The sequence below is a fragment of the Rhinoraja longicauda genome, chromosome 33 (genome assembly GCF_053455715.1).
Source record: "Rhinoraja longicauda isolate Sanriku21f chromosome 33, sRhiLon1.1, whole genome shotgun sequence".
NCBI classification, from domain to species: Eukaryota; Metazoa; Chordata; class Chondrichthyes; order Rajiformes; family Arhynchobatidae; genus Rhinoraja; species Rhinoraja longicauda.
The window spans coordinates 14,123,824-14,149,661 of record NC_135985.1 but is presented as its reverse complement, the minus strand read 5'-3'; the positions used below and the strand labels follow the sequence as shown (position 1 = coordinate 14,149,661).

At 39.5% G+C, this 25,838-nt stretch overlaps 1 protein-coding gene across 4 annotated transcripts in view; it reads right to left on the bottom strand.

Moving 5' to 3' along the window:
• The window catches only part of usp8 (ubiquitin specific peptidase 8), a 44,699-nt gene that overhangs the window by 13,228 nt on the left and 5,633 nt on the right, over window positions 1–25,838 (bottom strand). For 2 of the 4 annotated variants that reach the window (XM_078427481.1, XM_078427480.1), the window contains exons 2-14: window positions 25,159–25,354; window positions 23,174–23,318; window positions 20,147–20,232; window positions 19,351–19,510; window positions 14,574–14,622; window positions 11,252–11,420; window positions 10,946–11,108; window positions 10,476–10,620; window positions 9,288–9,517; window positions 7,410–7,967; window positions 2,572–2,652; window positions 1,679–1,941; window positions 1,031–1,243 (exon numbers count right to left, since the gene is read on the bottom strand). In XM_078427481.1, coding sequence (XP_078283607.1) covers window positions 1,031–1,243; window positions 1,679–1,941; window positions 2,572–2,652; window positions 7,410–7,967; window positions 9,288–9,517; window positions 10,476–10,620; window positions 10,946–11,108; window positions 11,252–11,420; window positions 14,574–14,622; window positions 19,351–19,510; window positions 20,147–20,232; window positions 23,174–23,318; window positions 25,159–25,262 — 2,366 coding nt within the window. In that variant the 5' untranslated portion in view covers window positions 25,263–25,354. The remainder of the gene's footprint in view (window positions 1–1,030; window positions 1,244–1,678; window positions 1,942–2,571; window positions 2,653–7,409; window positions 7,968–9,287; window positions 9,518–10,475; window positions 10,621–10,945; window positions 11,109–11,251; window positions 11,421–14,573; window positions 14,623–19,350; window positions 19,511–20,146; window positions 20,233–23,173; window positions 23,319–25,158; window positions 25,355–25,838) is intronic. The other 2 variants (XM_078427482.1, XM_078427479.1) reach the window with 2 other exon arrangements.

The window sequence follows — 25,838 nt, the reverse complement described above, 5'->3', positions numbered from 1 at the left end:
GCGATGGGCAAGTTATTGGAGGGGATTATGAGGGACAGGATCTACCAGGATTTGGAATGACAGACTGATTGGAGATAGTTAGTGGGATATTGTTCATGGGAAATCGTGTCTCACAAATCCGATAGTCTTGTTTTGAGAGATAACCCTGGAAATTGATGAAAGTCAAACTAGGGTAATGGACAAGTCCATTTGGATTCAACAAAGCCTTTGACAAGTTCCTGCATACTAGGCTAGTCTGGAAGGTTAGATTGTACGGTCTCTGGAAAATTAGCTAATTGGATACATAATTGGTGCGGGACGATGGAAAGCTGTTGTTCCGACTCCAGGCCTATGACTCATGATGTGCCGCAGGAGTTGTGGCGAGCCCATTGCTGTTTGTCATCTGTGCTGATGACCTGGATGAAAATATAGTTAGTATTTACTACGTTTGTAGATGATACTGAAATAAGTGGTATCGTAGACAGTGAGGGAGGTTATCAAGAATTATAGTGGGATCTTGATCAGCTGGATAAGTGGGCTGAGGAATGCTAAAGGGAATTTAATTCAGATAAGTGGGAGGTGTTGCATTTTGGAAAGTCAAACTAGGGTTGTGTAGGGTATGTGGAACAAGTTGCCAGAAGAAGTGGTTAAGGCAGGTGCAATAACAACAATTAAAAGACATTTGGACAGGGACATGGATATGAAAGGTTTAGAAGGATGTGTGTCCAAACATGGGCACATGGGACTAGCTTAGTTGGGCAGTTTGGATGACTGAGACAACATGGACAAGTTGAGCCAAAGGGTTTGTCTCCTGCGCTGTTGCCCCCATGAGAAGTAATTTATCAGCTTTTTATTCTTAATGAGACCTACTCTCTCCTTCGTTAGCCTTCTGTTCTCAATATACCCTTTTTCTTATCTGCCACATCAATCTCTTGCCTCATTTTGCTCTCCTGATTTTCCTCCTAACTGCACTCCACATTTCTTATATTCCTTGCTTGATCTAGGTTCTAGACTGTTGCACTTGAACTTGTTTATAAGTGAAAACTTTTACCTGTTTATATCTCGTTGGTAACAATTTTTAGTGAAGTACTCAGCCAGTCGTGGAGTGTTACATAAACACTGCAAGATGGAATTCATGTAGCAGGTGTTGCCAAGGTTGCGTAGACCAGTCAGGGCTCGACCCAAGCCTCCGTACACAGGATTTAAGTTTCGGATTTGAGAAGCTGAAGGGCTTGAGATTTCAGTTTTGCTGCAGACAGCAGGTCTAAAAAGAGGCACAAATTTCACTTATTTCAGAACAGTGGAACACCTCTTACTGTCTAAAACACAAACCACTGTAAATGAAGCTTTTATAATTGGCCATTGAAGAGAATTTTCATGGTTTAGCTGATTATGACACTACAACACTGCAATTAAGACTGAATAACAGACACAGCCTTATCAAGCACACCATAATCTCATGGCTGTTGTCCAGAGCTTTGCCTGATGATTTGCAGTGGGGGGGGGGGGGGTGCAAGATTCAAAAGGGGAATAAGGAAATGATTATATTGGCTGAGTATGGATTCACTAGTTAAGTCCAGTGTATCCATGACAAAGGAGTGGGAAGAAATCAAAAGGAGGTTACAAAGTATAATATAAAAAGCAATAAGTCAATACATAAACACACACAAAGTAGCTGGAAGATTTTTTTAAAACCTACTTTGTTTCCCGATTGATTGTGGGCACCAGTTTGGTTGTTATCACCTTCCTTTGCTCATCGTGAATTGCTTGAGCAATATCTGGCGAGGAGTAGGAGCGTTTCAGTTTGGGGACGTCAGCATCTGTTGCACTTTGTGGTTTGGCTTTGTGAGTTGGAGGGGTTGCAGGTGGTGTGATCGAAGGCACCATTTCAGGTGGGTACATGTGAACAGCATTGGTCGGTGAATGATAGTATCGGTAGGTTCCAGTCACCACATCAAGAAACTAATAAGGAATAGAGTCAAAGTGAAAATTGTACTCAAGATAGCTAGATTTGCATTATCCTAATCAAAGTATCAAAAGAGGATTCGGCAAGCCAAATCTTTCAGAATGGAAAATAAAGAAGATCATGCAGGATTATGAAAAACTTAATAAAATGCCTACAAATTGTTTATTTGATTTAAACAAACCTTGATACTCGACTTGATAGAAATCACTACCCTCACTCAAGAATGTATTTGTGCAGAATTTTCAAGCAGAACTTGGATAGTCAGTTTCTTGATTCCAAAACCAATCTCCATACAATTAAAACTTGCTACCATTATTTCAAGTGAAAAGCATGTCAGCCCAACAAGCAAGTTTAAAAGGCCCATCTCTACTGTGCTACTGTTACAAGTGTACAGGGAAAATAAAATGTCAGTGTCAAGCTGAACCTAGCATGAGTTTATGATATGCATGTACTGGAGAAATTCAGCAGGCACTAAGAGACAAAAGATGGGACTATGTATAAAGCACTTGTTTTCCTAAGTTATAGATTTTTTTCACGTATTTGGGGAAAAAAAGCAAATAAATCACATGGGAGAATATGCAACTGATTATTTAAACTTCTAACAAGTCAAAACATGCCCACTGTACCTTCATCCATCCTGCTGGCAGGCCTGGAACAGTCCGACCCATTTCTTCACTTCTTGCTCTGGTTAACATATCTCGAGGTTCCTACATTTTAAATAAACATTTTAAAGGAAAGTATTCTCAAACATCGTGCATGATGAATTTTCTTATAAACCGTTTTTAATATATTTGCTTAAAACTATGGTCTCAGAATCACAATGCAGCACAGAGGAAATTTCAGTCAGTCATGCAGCTTGTTGACCACGCATGCCTAGTCACGGTTAGAAACCAAAATATTCAAACAAAAACTCTGAAATTATCAGTGGAGTGATTTTTTTTCCTCATTAAGAACTTTCCAGGTACCAATAACTTAATGAAAAATCTTGTCTGAATTTTGATTAATCGTCAATGAAACGGACAGAATAGTTTTACTTCAAAATAAATTCTCATTTGAAAATTTGTTTTCGTTTTATCTGCTTTCTCTAGGGAGAAGAGCCTAAACATATTTAATATTTTTCTTCATATTAAAGCAAAGTACAGGAACATTTATTACTTGCAGGCAATGATATGCCAAAGTACTGCTCAATGGCTGCTGAAGGAATATTATGGTTTTAGATGTCAAACTAGACTGGGGCAGTTGCACCATGAATTGCTTACATTTGTTCTTTCATCCTCTATAAACACTGGTGATTGCTGGCCTCCATTTTCCTGTCCCCTTTGACCAAGATCTTGCTGCTTTGCCGAAATGTAAAAATAGCTATTATAAACCAATGACAGCCCTTCCTGCAATGACCAAACTTGCAGACGAACACCAACTTTTAAAATCATTAAATGCTGGTTTTAGGTTGCATCAAGTTTAATCCAATTTTCCTGCACTTCCTTTTTTTAAACTCGGTATAAAAAGCCACCCTCCTCCCTACAAGCTGCATTTATTGTTCATCACTTAAATTTGAAGTTTCTTTCCTTTCTAACTGAAGGACATTAGGAAATAATAGATTTCAAAGACTCAGATTTCGATCACTAATTTCAATTTCCTTTTTAAAATAAAAAGCTAAAGTCTGAGCAATCATTTGGAATTGAAAATCTCTCATCACATCACATAGCTTTGGATGAGGAAAATCCTTTAACTAAAAGTGAACAGATCACATCTAGAATTCAAAACAAGCTGCCTGCTGAAAGTAAGCGGCAGTGGCAGCCGAGTGATGGACACAGCCTTTGCATGTTGATGAAACTTAATTGAGCAGCTCAATGCTGCTCCACATTGGTCTCTGTTGGACAATATGCTCATCTACCTACTCCATTTCTACTGTAAATCAACTGACCTGAACAGCCAAGCTTGAACAACTCAGGACGAGCACTTATGTTCTTTCCAAATGCCTTCTTTCATTTCACTCCATCAGACATAATCCAACCTTCCAAGTATGAAGCAATGTTTCAAAAGACTATCAGTATTAAAATAGATGATCATATCCAGAAGTATTCCCCATTTAGAATTATTGAAGCCATTACAAAATGAGAGAATAAGATTGAGCAGATTGGAAATCCTACCCAGCCAGCTCTGGCTCAGCAACTAGATGCTGCATTTGGAGCAACAGAGTAGCAGCTGGGCTCTGAGCCAAGACAATGGGAACTATTGAAAACAATGTGGCACACAATTTCGCAGAAAAGGAACGAATACTGAAGGAGGAAATCAGGAGGGCAGAATTAGATAGCTCTGGTAGATAAGAATAAAGAGAATCCAAAGAGATTTTAAGTGCATGAAGTAGAAAAGGCTAATTAGGGAGCAAATAGGACCCCATAGAATCCAAAGTGGTCATATATCTACGGAGTCGCAGGAGATGGGCAAGCTCCTCAATGAGTATCGCTCCTATATTTTTACTAAGGAGAAAGAAATGAAGACTAGTGAACATGATAAAGTTAATGGAGATTTCATGAGGACAGTCAGTAATAGTCAAGGAGGTGCTGAATGGCTAGAGTCATACAGCGTGGTAATAGGCCCTTTGGCCTAACTTGCCCACACTGACAGACATGCCCCATCTACACTATTCCCACCCGCCTGCATTTCCACATATCCCTCTAAATCTATCCTATTTAGGTATCTGATCAAATATTTTTTTTAACTTTGTGATAGTAACTGTCCCTAGACAGCTCGTTCCATGTACCTACCACCCTTGGTGTAAAAAAATTGCCCATCAGATTCCCATTAATTCTTATAAACAGTGAAGATGGTTATCAAGCTTTACAGTGGGATGTTGATCAGCTGGGCAAGTGGGCCAAGGAATGGTGATTGCAATTTCATAGGTGCGAGGAGTTGCATTTTATGAAGTCAAACCAGGACAGGACCTTCAGAGCGAACGGGGGGCCCTGGGAAGTATTGTGGAATGGAGTGAATTAAGAGTATAAGTACATAATTCCCTGAAAGTGACATTGCAGGTAGATAGGATCGCAAAGAGGTTTATGGTACACTGGCTTTTATGACACAGGGAATTGGAGGTGGAAGTGGAGCTGTTATGTTACAGTTGTACAAGTCATTTGTGAGAAAGCCCTTAAAGTATTGTGTTCAGTTTTGCTTGCCCTGCTGTAGGAAAGATGCTGGAAGAGTAGAGAAAAGATTTAAGAGCATGTTGCCAGAATGCAAGAGCCTGTGCTGTAAGGCGAGGTTGGGCAGGCTGGAACATATTTCCTTGGAGCTCAGGAGGCTGAGTGGATGATTCTTAAAGATGTGTAAAATCATCAAGGGCATAGGGTAATTGTAGAGTCTTAGTCCCAGGTTAAGGGAATTAAGAACTGATGGGCAGAGTGCGAGATGGAATGAGCGGTCAGAGAATGGCATTAAGCTAGGTACAATACCAACATTTAAAATACCAAAAAACATTTGGACACTGCATGGATAAGAAAAGTTTAGTGATATGGGGTAAACGAGGGCAAATGGGACTTGCTTAGTCGCCATCTTGGTCGGCATGGACGAGTTTAGTCAAAGGGCATTCATATCATATCATATATCATATCATATACATACAGCCGGAAACAGGCCTTTTCGGCCCTCCAAGTCCGTGCCGCCCAGTGATCCCCGTACATTAACACTATCCTACACCCACTAGGGACAATTTTTACATTTACCCAGCCAATTAACCTACATACCTGTACGTCTTTGGAGTGTGGGAGGAAACCGAAGATCTCGGAGTAAACCCACACAGGTCATGGGAAGAACGTACAAACTCCTTACAGTGCAGCACCCGTAGTCAGGATCGAACCCGAGTCTCCGGCGCTGCATTCGCTGTAAAGCAGCAACTCTACCGCTGCGCTACCGTGCGTTGTATGTTGTATGACTCCATGCTTCTATCTCTCACTGTACCATGCTTAGACTTACAGAAACATACAACATGGAAACAGGCACTACAGGCCACATAGTCCAAGCAAACCATCAACACCTTTTTATACTAACCATACATTAATGCCATTATTTTATTCACTCCACATTCCCATCAATTTCCCCTACATGGAAGGGAGAATGTGCAGAGGCCAATTAATTTACAACCCAGATGCCTTATGGAGGTGGGAGAAAACTGGAATGCCAAGAGGAGACCCCACATGATTACAGGCAGAATGTGCAACCACCACACAGACAATACCTGAGATCGGGATTGAACAGAGACCGAGTCTCTAGCCATGAGAGGTAGTGGATCTATTAGCTGTGCCAATTTTCTGCTTTTTTAATCACCCTAATGCACTGGAGTCATCTTTCAATACATCAAGCTCGGGCTTGTGTCTCAACAACTTGCAATGAGAAAGATGATGGACAAAAGTGAGGAAATTACCCAGGGGGCAAAATCAATTGATAGCCAGAAGAACAAGGACAAATTGCAACACAAATGTGGTCCAATAATTCAAAGCACAGAGGACAATGAATAATTTAGCAATGAAACTGAATCCACCTGGTGGCGCCATCAGCGATGGCAGCCTCGCCAACGATCTGTCTGTCGTTTCGTCTTTTTTGTTATTTTTAGTGTGTTTTAAAAAGTATGTGTTATGTTCTCTGGTTTGTTTTATGTGGGGGATGGGGGGGGATCGGGGGAAACTTTTTTCAATCTCTTACCTTGCCGGAGATGCAATTTGTTTTCCTGATCGTGTCTCTGGTCGCTCTGCGGCCCAACATCATGGAGCTGGCGGCCTTGCTCGAGACTGACTTTGTGGACTTACCATCGGAGCCTGCGATCCCTTGCCTGGGATCAACGCTCCAACCCGCGGCCTGTGGGTTTCACCATCGAGGAGCTCGCAGTCTCGGGTAGAGACTGATGTCGGGAAGCTTCAAAGTCGCATAAGGTTCGACTAGGCCCTACCCGGGGTCCGATCGCCCGACGCGGGGGAGCTGAGATCCCCTCGATGCGGGAGCTCGATCGCCCCGATGCAGAGGACCCAACCACCGACTATGGGAGCCAAGATCGTCCCGTCATCGGAAGGCTCGAGACCCCCGACCGCAGGAGGACAAAGAAGGGAAGAGATTGAACTTTTTTTTTTGCCTTCCATCAGTGAGGAATGTGGAGGAGTCACTGTGGTAGATGTTTATGTTAAAATGTATTTTGTTTGTCTTGTTGCTTTTTATTAGTATGACTATATGGCAAATCAAATTCCTCGTATGTTGCAAAACATTCTTGGCTAATAAAATATGATTATGATTAATGAAAAGGAATCCAGAATTTACTAAGGCAGATGAGTTTAACCAGAATATATTCATTTTAAGACCATTAGTGTAACAAATTTAAAATCTCTTTGAAAATATAATACTAAGCCATCACGTTTGTCCCCGTTGGTACTTTGTTTAGCTGTTTTTTAATATTTTGCAATTTGAAGTGTTGAAGTACCTGCTTTTCTCTACTGGTGCTGCTGACCTCTGGCTCGGGTATAGATTGCTCTTGCACATCTTTCCTCATATCCGCTTGCTCTCTTTTCTGACCTTCATTTTTGTCCATTTCTTCCAAAGATTTCTTGACTTGCTCTGCTAATAGTTTCCTTTCATCTTCCTCTCTCTGCCCCTTGTCTTCCTGTTCCTGTCTTCTCTGCTCTTCAGTTTCTTTGCTCTGTCTGTCTTGCTCTGCTTTTTGTTTGAGCTCTTTTTCTTCTTCCTCTTGCTGCTCTTTTTCCTTTTCTCTCTCCAATTGCTCCTTTTTTCTTTGCTCTTCCTGTCTGCGTCCACGCTGTTCTTTTTCCTTTCTGGCCTTCTCCTTAATCAGTGCTGCTTCAGCATGGATCTGACTTATTTCTTCATTTGTTAACCGGTTTTGTGGTTCCACAAATGGCTTTGTTGACCGATCAGGTATCACTGGTCCGTTGTGAACTGGTAGGCTATCTGTACCAGCAATGTCAGATTTGGGATGAGGCCTCTCTGGCATTTTTAGTGCAGGTTTCTTAGTTCGATCAATCTGTTCAAATACATAAAAATATAATTGCGCCTGTGAATCTTAAAAGATATTCACTTTAATAAACACTTAATACAGATTATCCAAAATATTCCACTACTGCAATTCAGAATTTACAATCAAGGTTACAATCAGAGACAATACACCTGGAATTCATTGCACATTTTCAATCTCAAGATGTGCAATTAATGCAAAACAGATGACTCGAGTAAGTGGATCATTATTCAAAAATGGGAACATAAGCATAACTAACAATGACTGTTTTGCCTACTTCCTGAAAGCTGGCTGCAGATGAGCACATGCATGTAGAATAACATCTTTTGACTAGATTGGGGAAAGCACAAAACATGGGATTTTTTGGAAGTATGACTTTTAAAAATATGAAAAAAAGTTGATTTTATTATTACATAAGGCCAATTTCATTTCAATAATCGAGAATTAAGAAATGATAGATCAATTAAATTCACATTTTGTGAATTCATAATGTCACAATGTAGCATGGAGCTACCAAAGCAGAAGCTATAATTTAAGCCTTTTGATATCCGATAGAAATAGTTGCTTGCTGAAAGGGAAAGAAAGATGAATACTGAAGACTTGATTAGGTATCACAAAGGTCACGGAAAATTAAACAAATCATGAGGTAACATATTGGCAAGGACACATCTGGCTGCCTAGCAAAAAAATTGGAAATAGAGAACAGTCATAATTGAAAAATCAAAAAATGTGGACAAATGAAATAAAAATAGAAAATGCTGAAAATACTCAGCAGCAGACAGGCAGCATCAATGGAAGAAACTACCTATTCAGGTTGAGGGTCCTTATAACAAGAAGAAAGTAAGTGGCACAGAATGTGTGAGGAAGGCATGATTATGTAATGGATCCACTGGATAAATTGTAGAGGATGTTCAATCAGCAGATTAGAGAGAGAAAAAGTAAAACAAAAGCTATGAGTAAGAATATAAACAAAGAAATGTGAAGATTTAAAACACGATGCTATAGGACATGCCCAAAGGACATGCTGCACTGATGGAAAGGTGTAAAATATACAGATTCTGTACCCCCAGCCTATCCTTGCCATCAACACAATGATTAACCCACTTCAAAGTTCCAGGTATATCACACATTACAAGACCCTAGCTTTATTCACACCAGCTTAAAAGACAAAAAGAAAAATGAACCAAGACTTCACAGCAATGAACTCTGGGCAGAAGGTTTGTTTTCATTTTACTTAAAAAGGGATACAGTAAAAATGAAATATGGGTCAGAACCATGGAAGCTAGAATTTTAGAGGACACTGCAATCTCAGTATTATAGCACACATACCTGTGGAATGGTTTTCACTGCAGCAGGCAGCACACCAGTTGATACTGAAACTTTCGGACCAGGGACACCATTAGCAATTGTTTCTATGCTGACTTCTTTTGTTGTCCCTTCCAACTCAGCTATGTTTCCATTCAAACTTCCCAATTCTTGGAATGCCTCCACTTCATCGTGGTCTGCAGGAGGTGGGTGAAGAGGAAGTGGTTCCTCCAAAGATGGATAACTAAAGTTCACTGTTATAAAATAACAAACACAGTATTTTGTTCCAAGCTTTGATTTAGCATTCGGTTGCACAAACTAAAATTGGACACTTTGCTTTCATGAAGATATCATGAAGAAGTTACTATAGCACAGCTGCTATAGTAACTGTGGCTTACAGTTGCCCACGCACCAATTGGCTTAAGGTTGGAGGAGAAACAAACATTTGTCACACATTTCTACTCAATATTCAATAACTTTCCCTTGCAGGGAAGGGCTGGAAGATCTTCCACAATGACACAGTTTCAGTGCATTGGTGAGGTACCACAGCAAAGCTGGTAGATCCTTGTTGGGCATTAGTACCATTAAGTAATTAAGAGAAACGGGGAGGGTGGGGTGGGTAACAGTGAGATCATAACCAAAATTACCTACTTGACACCCAGAATTATTGCAAGATCGCACATGGAAGCTATTCTTGTTATTTTCCCTTCCATCACCCACAGCATATTTCAAACACACCACATTTTCTCTGAGGGAATTTATTCACTCAGTATTTAATACTTTTATGTCATTCAAATCTTCCAATGCTAAATAGCTTAAAGAGTGTGGGCATTGAAAGTCCCACTGAATGCCTGTTAAGAATTAGCCAGGTCCTCTTTATGCCATCCTAAAAGGGGGAGATTTCAGATTAATATTACCCCTTCCAACACAACACGCCAACAGATTTATCATTTATTCTCAGGCTGATGCGTAATCCAAAACATGTTATGCATTTCTGAAATGTAATTATTATATTCTTACGATTCCTCTGTCCCCGATTCCCTAAGTAAATTCACCAATCACCACCACACACATTGCACTAGACTGCTTATGCTCCACTTACTGTTTCAAAGAAACGTATAAATATTTTCACCCCTCTCTTTAAGGATGTTATATAGTCACGTTAAAAATTATTTTCAAAGCCATCATTTATGCAGGAAGCAGCGTACTTACAGGACACTTGGACAGCAGTACAGGATTCTTCCTTTGGAACAGCCACTTTGGGATTGGTGGTATACATTGGGTAGCAGCGAAGCCAATTGTCATAGCCACCCTCCAATACCATTGGTTCACTCTGAAGAATTACCTGGCTATCCCACTGCATAAGATAAAAGTAGAAAATTCAATAGTCGTGGCATTAGTGTACATAGCCCTTCCATCACTAAAAGATATTGTTGCTGTCCCATGTTCCGCCCTATAATGTTCTCATCGTCATGCAAAAGGATATTGTGGTGCAGGTGTGTACTGCCAATTGTTGACAATGGATTTAGGGTATCAAGATGGAGTTGATATTATGTGGAGAATTGGCAGGGTAATAATTAAATCTGGATGCACCATTCATTGATCATACAGCAACAGTGCTGGCACACAGTCATAAACATAAGACAACTCCACACTGTTCATGTTGTAAGTAATTTACAAACCTTATAAAGTGCATCTTTGAGACTCTGAAGAACAGTTCCTATTTTCAGCTGGTTGATGGAACTTAACCAATCCAACAAAATAATGTAATCAACAAACTGCCGCTTCTGCCATGTCTCCTTTGATTCTTCTGGCAGTCTCAACTCTATCTGGTTGACAGTGATTCTGCAGGGAAGAATTCCAGAAATATTAACTTGAGGCAGATAGATAGAAACGTAAAATATCTTCATGAAAGCAAAGTGTCCAACTTCTTTCTCAAACTTTAAAATAGCATCTGCTGTCAATTCCAAATGGACTGAATTTCCTACCCTGGATTGATAGCTTCCTCTGGCACACTTATACAACATGACCTGGCCATGTGTATGTGAGATTCCTGGTAATCCTTGGAGCTCCGTGCATCCATAATGATCACCTCAGTGTTTCCATCTTGCAGCATTGCAAACAATTTTTCTGCACTAATTGTGTCTCGAGGTGAACCTGCTTCCCAAAGACAGAATGATAGAAATAAAAAAGCAGTTTAGTCAATCATGATGAGGGCAAAGGAACAAATCTGCAAAAACCCTTTTTCTGTGTCACTGACAGGACAAAAGCACTTCAGAAACTTTCCCCACAAAAGCTGCAATAATTGGCATTGCATTTTGAAAGCTCAGAGCAAAACTGAATGTGCAACAGAGACTTGCAATAAAACATTGTGAATCTGTAGAATTCTCTGCCACAGAAGGCATGGAGGCCAATTCACTTGATGTATTCATGAGAGAGTTGGATATAACTCATAGGGCTATTGGAATCAAGGGATATGGGGAGAAAGTTGGAACAGGGTACTGAATCTGGATGATCAGCTATGATCATATTGAATGGCGGTTCTGGCTCGAAGGGCTGAAGGGCCTACTCCTGCACCTATTTTCTATGTTTCTATGACATACAAAATTAATATGTCAAGAAGCAAATAATTTGTTTTTTATTTCAAATTTTTCAAATCCCACCGTCGTAAGTTATTGCACTGTTTCAGAACATTCAAGCAAAATTAAAAGACGACTTTCAACTCAGGAAACTCATATAATTTTGATACTAAACCCGAGAAAGTACAAATCAGTTACTAAAAATGAACCCAAACTAAAAATGAATCAATCTTCTAAGAGGGAAGAAATTAGATAATTGGACCACAATGCAGAAAAACCACTTAGGTTGGATAACCTTTTCTCTATTACTCTGATGAAATTATGGAATAGCGAGATAATGTTAGATTAAAATAATTAGAGAACATTTTTAAATTTTGATTTTAGTATCTTGTACCGTTTCAATGAAGCCCAACACCACCTCATCAGGTGCCTGGGCAAATTGCAGCCTATGAGACTCAATATCAGATCGAATATTTCAGATGGGTCGCTTTTATTTCTCTTTGTATTAGAACTGGCCAGATCACTTTTGAAGATGGTGACATTTTCTAAATTTTCTGAATGGTTGTGTAAAACTGGGATATTTAAAGAGGAAGTATATATATTTTTTGAAAAATTGGCAAACTGAGGACTATGTTGACTTGCACATGGAATGGGGAGGCAGGCTTGAGAGGTCAAGTGGCCTACGTCCTATGTTCTTATACTCTCATCCTTGGGCCATTCTACAAAATTATTTGCAACTGCTATCACTTTTTGCACATGGATCATTGCAAGCTGAATTTGGCCGGCCTTCTACCAATATCAGGACCTAGTAAATAGACCATTTTTCTCCATATGGCAAATAAAAAAATAAATAGCTTCTACAACAACAAAGGAACACATTCACAGTACCACAAAAAAATAGACCTGGAACCAGTGACTGAATGTGTCAATGGAACATACAGAAAAATCATAGACACGGACAGCACAGAATCAGGCCCTTTTGGCCCAACTCGCCCATGATTACCATAAATGCCTAACTACGCTAGTCTAATTTGTCTGCATTAAGCATATATTTACTGCTTTCCTATCCAAATGCCTTTCAAACCTTGTAATTCAATGTGCTTTCATCGACCCATTTGGCAGCTTCTTCCCAACGTGTTACCCACATTTGACTCGATTGAATTCCATCTGCCACTGCTCCAAACTTTCCAGTCGATTTATGTCCCATTGTATCTCTAGATAACATTTGCGATCTATGACTCCAACAATTTTTAAATAATCTGCAAACTTGCTAATCAGACCTGCTACATTTCCATCCAAGTCATTTATATATATTACAAAAGGTCTAACTACCAATGTGTAGGAAAGAACTGCAGATGCTGGTTTAAATCAGATAGACACAAAATGCTAGAGTAGCTTAATGGAACAGGCAGCATCTCTGGAGAGAAGGAATGGGTGACAGTCTGAAGAAGGGTCTCAATCCGAAACGTCACCCATTCCTTCTCTCCAGAGATGCTGCTTGTCCCGCTGAGTTTCGGACTAACCACCAATCCCTGCAGTTTTCCAATTATCACAAACTGAGAGTCAGAGAAACACCCATCCATCATTACCCTATGCTTCCTATCGCTAAGCCTACATTGCATTCAGTTTGCTCAGACCCTTTGTGCTTTAATTTTCTGGACCAGCCTACCGTGCGGGACTTTGTCAAACGACTCACTGAGGTCCATGTAAACCACATCATTCATCAATTTTCCTCGTCACCTCAAAAAACTCAGATTTATGAGACATGATTGCCTCTGCATAAAACCATGCAGACCTCTTAATTAGTCCCTACCTTTCAAGTGACACTTCCTCTTTCCCGATACAGAGATGCTCAATTTTTTTAAAAACTCGGAATCTTCAACAACTTTCCAGCCACTGAGGCAAGGCTCACCAGTCTGTAGTTTCTAAGTTTGACCCTTCTTCACTTTATGAACAAAGGGACTATGTCAGCCATCCTACCATCTTCTAGTCCCTCATCCATTGTTACCAAAAATGCAAAAATCTGCATTTGAGCCCCACCAACTTCCTGGCTTGTTTTCCTTCGCACCGTAAGATAGATCATGTCAGACCATGGAGATTATTGCCCTTGATGCTGTCTAATATTTTTAACACTTCGTCCTTTCTAAAACAGACATGCTCAAATTTTAAAATTCAGCAATTTCGGCATCTGTTCATCATGAACTATTCAGACTAGACTGAGAATGCGAGGTCACTGAAATGAAACATTAACTCTTTTTCTTTCTCCACCAATGCTGCCTAACTTGTCGAGTAATTAGCATTTTCTACTTATAGTTCAGATATCCAACATCTGTAGGTTTTTGTTGTTTGGACCAACATCCCATCAAATGCATTAACTGATCTCAGCTGCTATGTGTGGAGGTACCAAAACAAATCACAGTTCAGCATTTAACATGTGGTGTCATGGATTCCACTTTTGTGTGCTGTCCACTGACTTGTGCAGGGAGCTCTACATGAGAAGGGGATGATGTTTAGGATTAGGATATTAGGTGATTAGGATATTAGGTGATTAGGATTTTGGATTAGGAACTTGTTCAGGATTAGGAGGAATGTTGGTGGAATGAGATAAAGAATAAAGAGGGACCAATGATGAACATTAAATTGTCTTAAGCACACTGGGTTGAGCAGCCTGCTTCATGCCATGAAATCTTTTCTAAGTTTAATTTCTAAGCAGTAATAACAGATATCTCACCAATGAGTTCTGCACTTGATTTTTTGATGTCACTCAGCGCACTGTCGCCCTAAAACAAATGAAAAGTAGCTTTACAAACTGTTGGTAAACATTACAAATATTTAGAATATCTGACTGCGGCCATCCACCCCACCCCACCCCACCCCCCCCCCCCCCATTAGCATTAAAATATTCTGCAATTCACTAAAATCAGATAGGCTTCTGTAGCAACAGTTGGATCATTTCCTAATCTATTATAGACAAATATCTGCACAATTTTCTTAATTATTTCAAGCTTTGGAGACTTCACTGGCCAGGAGTACGTTTATTGCCAATCCTAAACTGCCCCAATAGCAAGCCCATTTCAGTTAGGATCAGCAGGTCTGGAGCCACACTTGCTAGACAAGATAGAAATAACATTTCCTTAAGGACATTAGTGAACCAAATGGATTTTTACAATCACTCATTTATTTAAAACCAATTTAAATTCCCTATTTGGTCTGGTGATTTGAACATGCCTCCTGATCATCAGCTCTGATTACCAAAATACTAGCCCAGTAATTTAAGCATTATACCAACCTTCCCAATGCCAAAATACAAATGTAGACACCGTCAATTAATCCAATCCATTTGTGCAATATGTTCACAAACTAACCTCCACTTTAAAGAGAATACAATGCACAAGGTTTGGGGGCAATATGTTGACATTTGGCTCATTAACAAAAAACATATTGGAATAAATTAATCATTTTCCAACTGGCAAACACTAACCTGTAGGATCAATGTTGGGGCCTCAACTACATACAATCTATTTTATAACTTGGATTAAGCAGGCATGTGAGTGAGGTAAAAAAAAGAGGAAAAGAGCCGAGCGCTTGCGCGAGGTATATAACGAGGGTCAAAAAATTGGGAAAATTGAATAAATTACCAGTTTCAAGCCTCTTTTAGTTAATTTCAAAGTAAAAACAGACATTACAAAATAATGTGAATATGTCACTGTATACTAATAATCTTTTGAAGTAAATTCACACATTAATTGATAATCAGCCCAAAAAGGTGGTAATTGGCTTTTCTGCTGTGTTTTATATTTTAGCCCTGTCTTAATGAATTTAGTTATATAATCTTGCACTTAAATTTAATATTTACTCATTACACTCCCACCACTGTTTTTCTGGCTCTCTTGGTTCCAGAACTTTGCTGGCTTATCCAGCAGGCCAAGGAAGTCGGCTATGGGGATAAATTTGCTGGCTCCAGCTGGGCTGGAGTTCCAGAGCCCCAGCCGCAGGTTGCAAATTCAACCCACCAATCGGCAATGGAAGCCCCGATGAGGTCGAGATTGGCTGCCATGCCCAGCCTAGGTGCCACATTTTCGGGGAGACTTCCAGGGCGCGGGGTATTTTTCACGGAACCTCTAGCAACCGAATTAACAAATTGGCCATGGAAGTCCCGATGAGGTCGAGATTGGCTGCCTTGCCCAGCCTAGGTGCCACATTTTCAGGGAGATTTCCAGGGCGCAGGGGATTTCTCGCAGAACCCCTAGCGACCTCTAGCGGAACCCTAGTGTTCATTACAAGTCTATACATAGTTTTTTTTCCTTTCTTTTTTTCGATCCGATTTCTCTGTTTATTTGGCAAAGTGAAAAACACGGAACTCATGCAAAAAGCATGGAAAATGGATTTCTAAAACGCTGAATTCTGCGGAAATACGGAAAATTCACATTAGAGACTGTGTAGCTTAGTTAAATTTTCTTGCATTGGCAATTACTGAAATTAGCATCATCTGCCTGCAAAGAGAGTTAAATAGGTTATATAAGGAATACAAAGGCAACCTGGTATGGCCCCAACCCTGCACTGCCCACTCCCATCTCACCCAAAATCTTTAATCAGGACTATATTGGTTTGCTCATTGTTTCTGCTTGCTCTGGCCTCACAGAAGCTAGCACCTCATACCTTGACTCTATATTAATCCCACATGTTCAATTCTTTTTCACCTACATCCAGGACAACTAACATTGTCTTCACCATTTGATAACTTACAATTCCTGGCCCCACCATTTCATCTTCATCATGGATGTCTAGTCCTTGTACACCTCCATCCCCAATCAGGAAGGTCTTTAGGAGCTTCCTGATTGGGGATGTTTCTGGACAATCAATCTAACCAGTTCCCCTTTACTAACACACTCATCCACCTGGCAGAATTATTCTTACCCTCAACAATTTATCTTTCAATTCCTCCCATTTTCTACAAATCAAGATGTTGTCATGGGCACTCACATGGGCCCTATCTATGCCTGCCTTTTGAATGACTATGTGGAACAGTCCTAGTTCAAAACCTACACTGACGTTAATCCGCAATTCTTTCCCATTACATCAATGACTGCATCAGTGCCCCTCAGCATTCGCTCAGAACTCGTCAATTTCATCAACTTCACAACTAACTTCCATCTTGCCCTCAAATTCACCCAGATCATTTCATTAGTTCATGACATAGGAGCAGAATTAGTCCATTCAACCCATCAATTCTGCTCCAACATTCAATTATGCCTATCTATCTTTCCCTCTCAACACCATTCTCCTATCTTCTCCCCATAACCTTTGACACCCTTACTAATGAAGAATCTACCAATCTATGCTTTAAAAATACCCAAAGATGGCCACCACAGCTGTTTTCGGCAACTAATTCCACAGATTCACCACACTCTAGCTAAAGAAATTCTTCCTAATTTCCTTTCTTAAAGTATGTCCTTTTATTCTGAGTTGTGCCCTCTGGTCCTAGTCTACTAGTGGAAGTATCTTCTCCACATCCACTCTATTTAGACCTTTCATTATTCAGTAAATTTCAATGGGATCCACTCTCATCCAGTGAGTACAGATCCAGAGTTGTCAAACACTCACCATACGTTAACACAACTGCTCACAAACGGCTCCTAATGCAACCTGACCAGTGCCCTATAAAGCCTCAGCATTACATCCCTGCTTTTATATTCTAGGCCTTTCCAAATAGATGCTAACATTGCATTTGGCTTCCTTACTACCGATTTAACCCACAAATTATCCTTTTTGAAATCCTGCACCAGCACCTCTGATTTTTGAATCTTCTCGCCATTTAGAAATGCACACTTTGCTGTGCTGCATTCCATCTGCCACTTCTTTGCCGGGTTGAAGGGAAGCAGGTTGGGCCAATGCTCGCTGAAGTTTAGAAGAATATTTTATTGAAAGATATAAGATTCAGGAGGGGGATTGCCACAGTGGATGCTGAGAAGATGTTTCCTCAAGAAGGCATATTTCACAATAAGGGGATCCAAATTTAAGACTGAAACAAGGAAGAATTTCTTATCTCAGAGATCTTGATGCTTTGGAATTCTCTACTCCAGTGGGCTGTTGAGGAGAGGTCGTGGAACATTTAAGCTGGGGAATGACAGATTTTTAAACTAAGAAGGAGTCAAAGAGTGTATAATGGGAGCTAGAAAGTCCAGGGGCTTACTGGATTACAGAAGACCTGTTTTACAGAAATCTGACTTTACGCAAATTTCCCCGTAATTTTTTTAATAATTTTTAAGATAGGAAAGTTAGTTACAGAAGTACAAACGTCTTCAGGATTAATGGAATAGGGGTATCAGCTAGTTAATTCAATAGGGAACCAGCCATTAAAAAAATGTTTACATAAAACCTCTGCAGTAATCAAACAGACACTCTTGCATTGAAGAATGCACGCTGCCGATTGTTCATAGCAGGTCACTTAAGAGATTACTTTGGAAACTGACAAGTAAATATCTACAAATGACATTTGTAAAATACTTTAACAAATAATATAATGTTCATTGAGATTTTAAGGTCAACCAAATTATTATATGAGAGACATTTTGATTCTGTACCATTGTATCTACTCAGGGAAGAAGGCGTTTGGTATGCTTGTCTTTATAAATCAGAGCATCGAGTATAGAAGTTGGGATGTAATGTTAAAATTGTACAGGGCATTGGTGAGGCCGAATCTGGAGTATGGTGTGCAGTTCTGGTCGCCAAATTATAGGAAGGATGTCGACAAAATGGAGAGGGTACAGAGGAGATTTACTAGAATCTTGCCTGGGTTTCAGCACTTAAGCTACAGAGAGAGGTTGAGCAGGTTGGGTCTTTATTCTTTGGAGCGTAGAAGGTTGAGGGGGGACTTGATAGAGGTTTTAAAAATTTTGAGAGGGACGGATAGAGTTGACGTGGGTAGGCTTTTCCCTTTGAGAGTGGGGAAGATTCCAACAAGGGGACATAGTTTCAGAATTGAGGGACAAAAGTTTAGGGGTAACATGAGGGGTAACTTCTTTACTCAGAGGGTGGTGGCTGTATGAATGGGCTTCCGGTGGAAGTGGTGGAGGCAGGCTCGATTTTATTATTTAAGAGTAAATTGGATAGGTATATGGATGGGAGGGGATTGGAGGGTTATGGTCTGAGATCAGGTAGATGAGACTAGGTCAGAGAGAGTGGTCGGCGTGGACTGGTAGGGCCGAACGGGCCTGTTTCCGTGCTGTAGTTATATGGTTATTATATGGTTAATAAATAAAGGTTCATGTTAATTGTTGAAATTGTTCATTTCTGATTTATGGAAAGACAATCTTTACAGACAGTTTTCATGAACTGAACCCTTAAGTAACTTGTATACTATCTGTAGTGTTGCATAGTGATTAGAGTAGTCACTATTTTATTGAATGGCAGAACAGGTTCAAGGTGCTATTTGGTCTACTACTATCTTATTGTTCTATTCTTAAAAACATTGTAACATGATAATTCCTATTCAAGTTATTACAAACCTTTAGGTTTCCTTTCTCAATCTGGCCTGAAGAACCTCTGGTTGCTGCTGCCAAACTGTAGTCTTGTCCCTTGCTTTTTGTTTCTTCTTGCTCTTTGCATTTCTCTTCTTGCAGTCTATCATTTTCTTCAAGCTTTTTGCGTACTTCAGCTTCCTCATATCTAACAGATTAAAATTAAATTCTAGAATCACTTCAAAGTCAACCAATTAGCTCAATTAGCAGTACATTCATGGCCATTTTTCTGTACAGGGAGTATATGACGCAGCAAATCAGCTATGATCCAATGCAAAGCCTAGTAGATAGCTGAACAACATAAGGACTGCTCGAGAGCTCCAGGGCCCAAATTTCAGCCAAACTGCCCTCCAATTTATGCCTAATACAGTTGCACAGAAAAAACATGTTTGCAGGCAAGTGCCAAATGTAATAGTAAATGTAGTGTAACTCAACCGAATTAATGCTGGGAAATATAGTCACTCCAATTATGGGATATAATTTCACAAAAGATTTTTGCATTGCAGCTCATAGCAATATGGCAGAGGATATAACCTGACAGTGTAATATAGAAGAATTTCAAAAGTTCAAAAGAACCTGGAAATAGAGAAAAAGAAATTGAAACTGAAATTAACACTGAATTGTGACAATGGTTAAAAGAAATTCAAGTCTGAAATATATAAACTCTGCGGTTAATAGCTGCTGTGTAAAGCTTGATGTGCCCAAACAGCTGTTTGTGCATATCCCAGTTCTTTCTTACAGGCTGATTAGTTGAATTACAAAGCGAATCAGAGTCACAACAGACCTTAATTTTAGGCTTTCAGAAAGTCTTTCTGCTTCTTCTATGGCTTTTCGGAAGCTAGTCGGGCCAAGTAAAGAAACATAGTAGTCCTGAAATGAAAAGAAATGTTATACTAATTCTGCAGTTCCTATAACTAAACAACTTTACAATCCTGAACAATAATGGCCGCATAAGAGCTAGATAGAGCTCTTAAGGATAGCGGAGTCAGGGGGTATGGGGAGAAGGCAGGGACGGGGTACTGATTGAGAATGATCAGCCATGATCACATTGAATGGTGGTGCTGGCTCGAAGGGCCAAATGGCCTACTCCTGCACCTATTGTCTATTGTCTATAAAGGAACTGATTAAAACAAAGACAATAAAAACTGCAAATCAGTATCTGCAGATGAAAGGCAGATCAATACTTTCAATGTGACCTTTGATCAGGCCTGTAAAGACAGAGTAGCAATGGCCTTTGATGGATATTAAAAACAGTTGCAAAGTAATTAATGCAATAGTACTCTTGAATGGTTTGTTGTTCTTTCAGCCCTTCCATCTATGTTGGTCAACTGGGTCTATCCTAATTTGCCAACTAAAACATTAATCTCAGACAGATCGGATTAAACCTACTCTGCAACTTTAGCATTTTAAATATTTATCGCAGATTGTCATGAACTTACACTGAAAACAGGTACTAGTAGTTCTGCTATAATGCAGTAATTGTATTCCTCAGAAACCTTGTGTCATAGAAAACCACAATATAAAAACGATTGTGTCAATGGGGGAAAGGTGATTAGGGAACAGAGTTTCAGACTCTTAATAACAAAGTCATTTTCCCAGCAAGATGTTTTAAATTGCAGATCTTTTCACTAGCAGTTTATTTTTGTAACTGCAAGCTAAAAATACTGTATGTTACACTGCCTAACAGAGAATCATTACACAAATGTCAATAGAAGCCACAGCCTGTTAATTTCAATGGGCACCCATGCTTAAAGTAGCAGTGGTGTTAAGAGACAATGGTGTCTGATTACGATGGGAAGGTTGCATGGAAACAGTTTTCCCCTCACCTTTTCTTCTGGTTGCCAATTTCCAAAGTGACTTTTCAGTAGCTCTCTAACATCCAACTGAAAATGCGGGAAATGCGTTATAGCCAATTCAGCCCTTGTAACGCAAATATGATTCCCTAATTTACCACTCGCATGACACCCACTTTGTGTTATAGAAACACATGTTGTAGCATAACTAATTTTTCAAGCTCCAAGCACTGCCTTCTCTAACGAGCAACACAAACCAATTGAGGGTATAAGCAACAAGCCATTTGATTTCTAACCTTTGAAACTATTTTTTTTCAGGAATGAGACAAAGATCTTGCTGTAAAATCCCAGCTTGGAAATACTTTATCGCATTGTTTTGAAACAACTCCCAACATCACTGGACAAAAAAATACTTGAGCCGATTAACAAGTTTGCAGATGGCACAAAAATTGGTAGAGTTGTGTATAATGAGGAATATTATCAAAGAATTTAGCAGGATATAGAACAGTTAGAAATGTGGGCACAGAAAAGGCAGAGTAAATTTAATCTGGACAAGTGTGAAGCGTTGCACTTTGAGAGGTCAAATGTAAATGGCAGGGCCCCGAGGAGCACTGATGTACAAATCGATATTACTGAAAGTGGCGATACCTGTAGATAATGTGGTAAAAAGGTATACCACATGCTTGCCTTCTCAGTCAGGCTGCTGCTTATAAAGTTGAAAGACCATGTTGATGGAGAGAGCGTTGCCTGGATTAAAGGGTATTAGTTGTAAGAAAAGGTTGGACAAACAGATGTTTTCTCTGGAGCATTGGAAGCTGATTGCGACCTGACAGAAGTATACAAAATAATGAGAGACATAGACAGGGTAGATGATCGGAGTCGTTTTCCCAGGATGCAAATATCAAATACCATTGTGCTATCAAAGGGGCGAATGACTAGGCTAGGATGCCGCTCTTTACAACTTAGAATTATGATGATATGATCAGATTGGAACACGTACAATTCTGAGGCCTTAACAGGCTAGATATAGGCAGGATGCATCTCCTGGCTGAGAAAACTAGAATTACAGACCAGTTTCAGAATACGGACTCAGGACTGAAACAAGAAGACATTTCTTCACTCAGGAAATTTTGAAAATCTCAATGCCTGAGAGCTGTTGAGGATCAGTCATTGACTGCATTCAAAACCCAAATTAATTGATCTTTGCATATTTGAGGAATCAAGGGATAATGGGATACACATGGTAAATGGTGATGTAGAAACTGTCAATATTTTGTTGAATTACAGAGCAGGCTTGAGGGGTCCAGTGGCTTACTCCTGCATTATTTCTTGCCTTCTAGTGATTGTTTTGAAATGAGCAGACCAACTCTTTCCTTTGTACACACCATCATTCTAGCAAGTGCTGAAACGGAAATGTTACCAGGAATAAAGGCAATTATTGAATTTTTTTACTGCAGCTCATAACATTTAGAGAGTTAATTCTAAGTAACCTCTAAAATTATTGAGAATGAAAGTTTATAAAGCAAAAGAACAAAAACTTGGGACTTGTTAACCCCGGCTTGTGCTGTATTGACAAAGGTTATTTAACCCAAAACAAAAATGGCGTCTCTATTTTGATGACAACTGAGGAAATTCTTCTGGTGTTCCAACTATTATTCATGTCCAAAGCAATGAATTATTTTTATATTGGTGCTTCTGTACATATATTATCTGCCACGTTTCAATAAAACATTTGGAATTATCCTATCAATATACATAAAATGCGTAAGTAACTCAGTAGGTCAGACAGCATCTCTAGAGAAAATAGATAAATGAACCCTTCTTCAGATGAAGGGTCCCGATCCGAAACTTCACTTAGCTATTTTCTCCAAATACTGCCTGTTCCACTGAGTTACTTCAGCATTTTGTGTCTACCTTTAGCATAAACCAGCATCTGCAGTTCCTTTTTAATATAATTCCTATGAATATTACTTATGGCAAAAGTGGAATGGTATTTTACAAAATAGAACAGTAAGTACCTGCTGGTTTTTAAAATCATTCCTTTTTCGAATTAGATCATATACACTTAGATACTTCATGTAAAGAACATAGGCTCTTTCTTCATCTCTGTCCAACCTACTTTCTTCTGCAGCCTTGAAAATTTTACAGGCACTTGCAACAATGCTGGAAAACAAGGGAATGACGATTTAGAAATATGCTATCTTTGCATTGTGCAGGAGATAAATAACAGTGGAAAAAATACTCCCTCATCCAGTTAGTGTTGACACGATATTCTTATTTGAATTGAGTATTTTGCATCATACTCAGAAGAAATATTTTATTTATGCATCATAAATAAAATTAACAACTTGCCAAATGACAATGAGTTACTGAGCAACCCTTGACAGGGAAATAGATGCCTTAAAGCCACACAAAACCAGTTTCCATCGTGACCTCAGATGCTGTCTATGCATTGCTTGTACATTCTCTCTGTGACCATGGGCGGCACGGTAGCGCAGCGGTAGAGTTGCTGCTTTACAGCGAATGCAGCGCCGGAGACTCAGGTTCGATCCTGACTACGGGTGCTGCACTGTAAGGAGTTTGTACGTTCTCCCCGTGACCTGCGTGGGTTTTCTCCGAGATCTTCGGTTTCCTCCCACACTCCAAAGACGTACAGGTATGTAGGTTAATTGGCTGGGTAAATGTAAAAATTGTCCCTAGTGGGTGTAGGATAGTGTTAATGTACGGGGATCACTGGGCGGCACGGACTTGGAGGGCCGAAAAGGCCTGTTTCCGGCTGTATATATATGATATGATGATGATATGTGGATTTCCTCTATATGCTCTGGTTTTCACCTACATCAAAAATGACACCCTGGCTCCCGAGGAACAATCACAGTCTCTTAAAGGCAAGTAGGAATGTGCAATAAATGTTGGCATTGCCAGCACCACACAGATCCTAAAAAATAAATGAACAAAAACAGCAAATTCAATGAGATATTTGGTATTTTGCAAATAGTTTTTCCACTTCTAGACTGATGGAGAGACAAGGAAAAAAAATGTTCTGCTCAAACCAAAGATTCGTATAAGTAAATATAGAAACAGCAGAGTGAAAAAGTTATGTTTGGCTGTAATTTCCCAATCTCCACCAAATAATCTTGGCCCATGCTTGAAAAACAGCCACAAACAAGAAAACTCTGAAGTTTCATCCACACCATGAAGTTTGACAGCAATATATGTTGATGTCTTCAGCACAAATAAGGGGCATTTAAATAAAAACTTGGAAGACGTACAGGTATATGTAGGTTAATTGGCTGGGTAAATGTGAAAATTGTCCCTAGTGGGTGTAGGATAGTGTTAATGTGCGGGGATCACTGGGCGGCACGGACTTGGAGGGCCGAAAAGGCCTGTTTCCGGCTGTATATATATGATATGATATGATAATAGCTGTTAATTTTGCTTTGTTGGATATTGAGTGATAACTTCATAATCATCAAACTATGACCAATGTGCAAAGCTAAACTCCTCATGAATTAAGTTAGACCAGGATCTGACAACACAAGATTATACACTTAATTCTTTCAGGGAAGATAACACAAAATCACAGGAAGTGGCCATTCTGCCACAATTTACCCAAAACACAAAAGAACAGAATATGTTTGACCATATATATCCTTGAATTAGCTAGGAACCCTATCATTTTAAAGAAAAACCAGGGATAGCCAATAAATGCTGGCCTTTCCAGGACAACCCAGATTTTAAAGAAAAATAAGTAAAAATACATAAAATTTGAGATCCAATTATACAATCTATGACACAAATACTAAGGCAAACCTCCATCACTCTGAAATAGCCAGTTGTAATCCCAATCTGCTCACATTTTCTCTCATTGCGATCTATAGCAATCTCATTTGCGATAATAAATAAACTTCATTTTGAAACTTCAGTTAGGTTTACTCTAAGGTTTCTCATACTTATCTTGGCTTTACATAAACACATTTCAATGTTGTTGCACATTCCTTACTTTTTGGTGCTTTTCTTTTCCAGTTTCACTTCTGCTTTCTTATTGAGATCAGCCAAGCATGTAGACAGATACAATTTCTTCACATCACTTGAAACTGCAGGCATTTTGAAAAAACTGTGATCCTCAACAGTCTGGAACAGAAGTGGTCCGTTCTATATTTACTTTCAGGCGCAGCTGGAATATGCACATAATTTGGCTGCAGAAATATTTTTTTTTAAATGTAAACTCCCAAGAGTTAACGACTTTAACAATTCAATAAACAGTCATCTTTAAAGAAAAGTATTTAAATGTCTCATTGGCAACACAAAGAACAAATGCCATTTGTCCTTAAACCAAAAAAAGGGTCAAACGCACACAATGCCATTGAGATTGAAAGATAGTTCCAGTTTCATTTTTACCCGTAAAACATCTCCCATTAGGGAGCTGTAAGAATTAACAACTGGCGACAACGTGGGTTGCTACCTTACAGGGACAGAGACTCGGGTTTGATCCCGATTACGGCTACTGTCTGTAGCAGTCGACCATATGGGCTTTCTCTCGTGGCTCCCGTTTACTCCCACATTCCAAAGACATGTAGGTTTAGCTTCTGTAAAAATTGGCCCAAGAAACTAGGAATAACATAGAACTAGTGTATGGGTGATCATTGCTTAATGTGGACTTGGTGGGCCAAAAATTCGTGC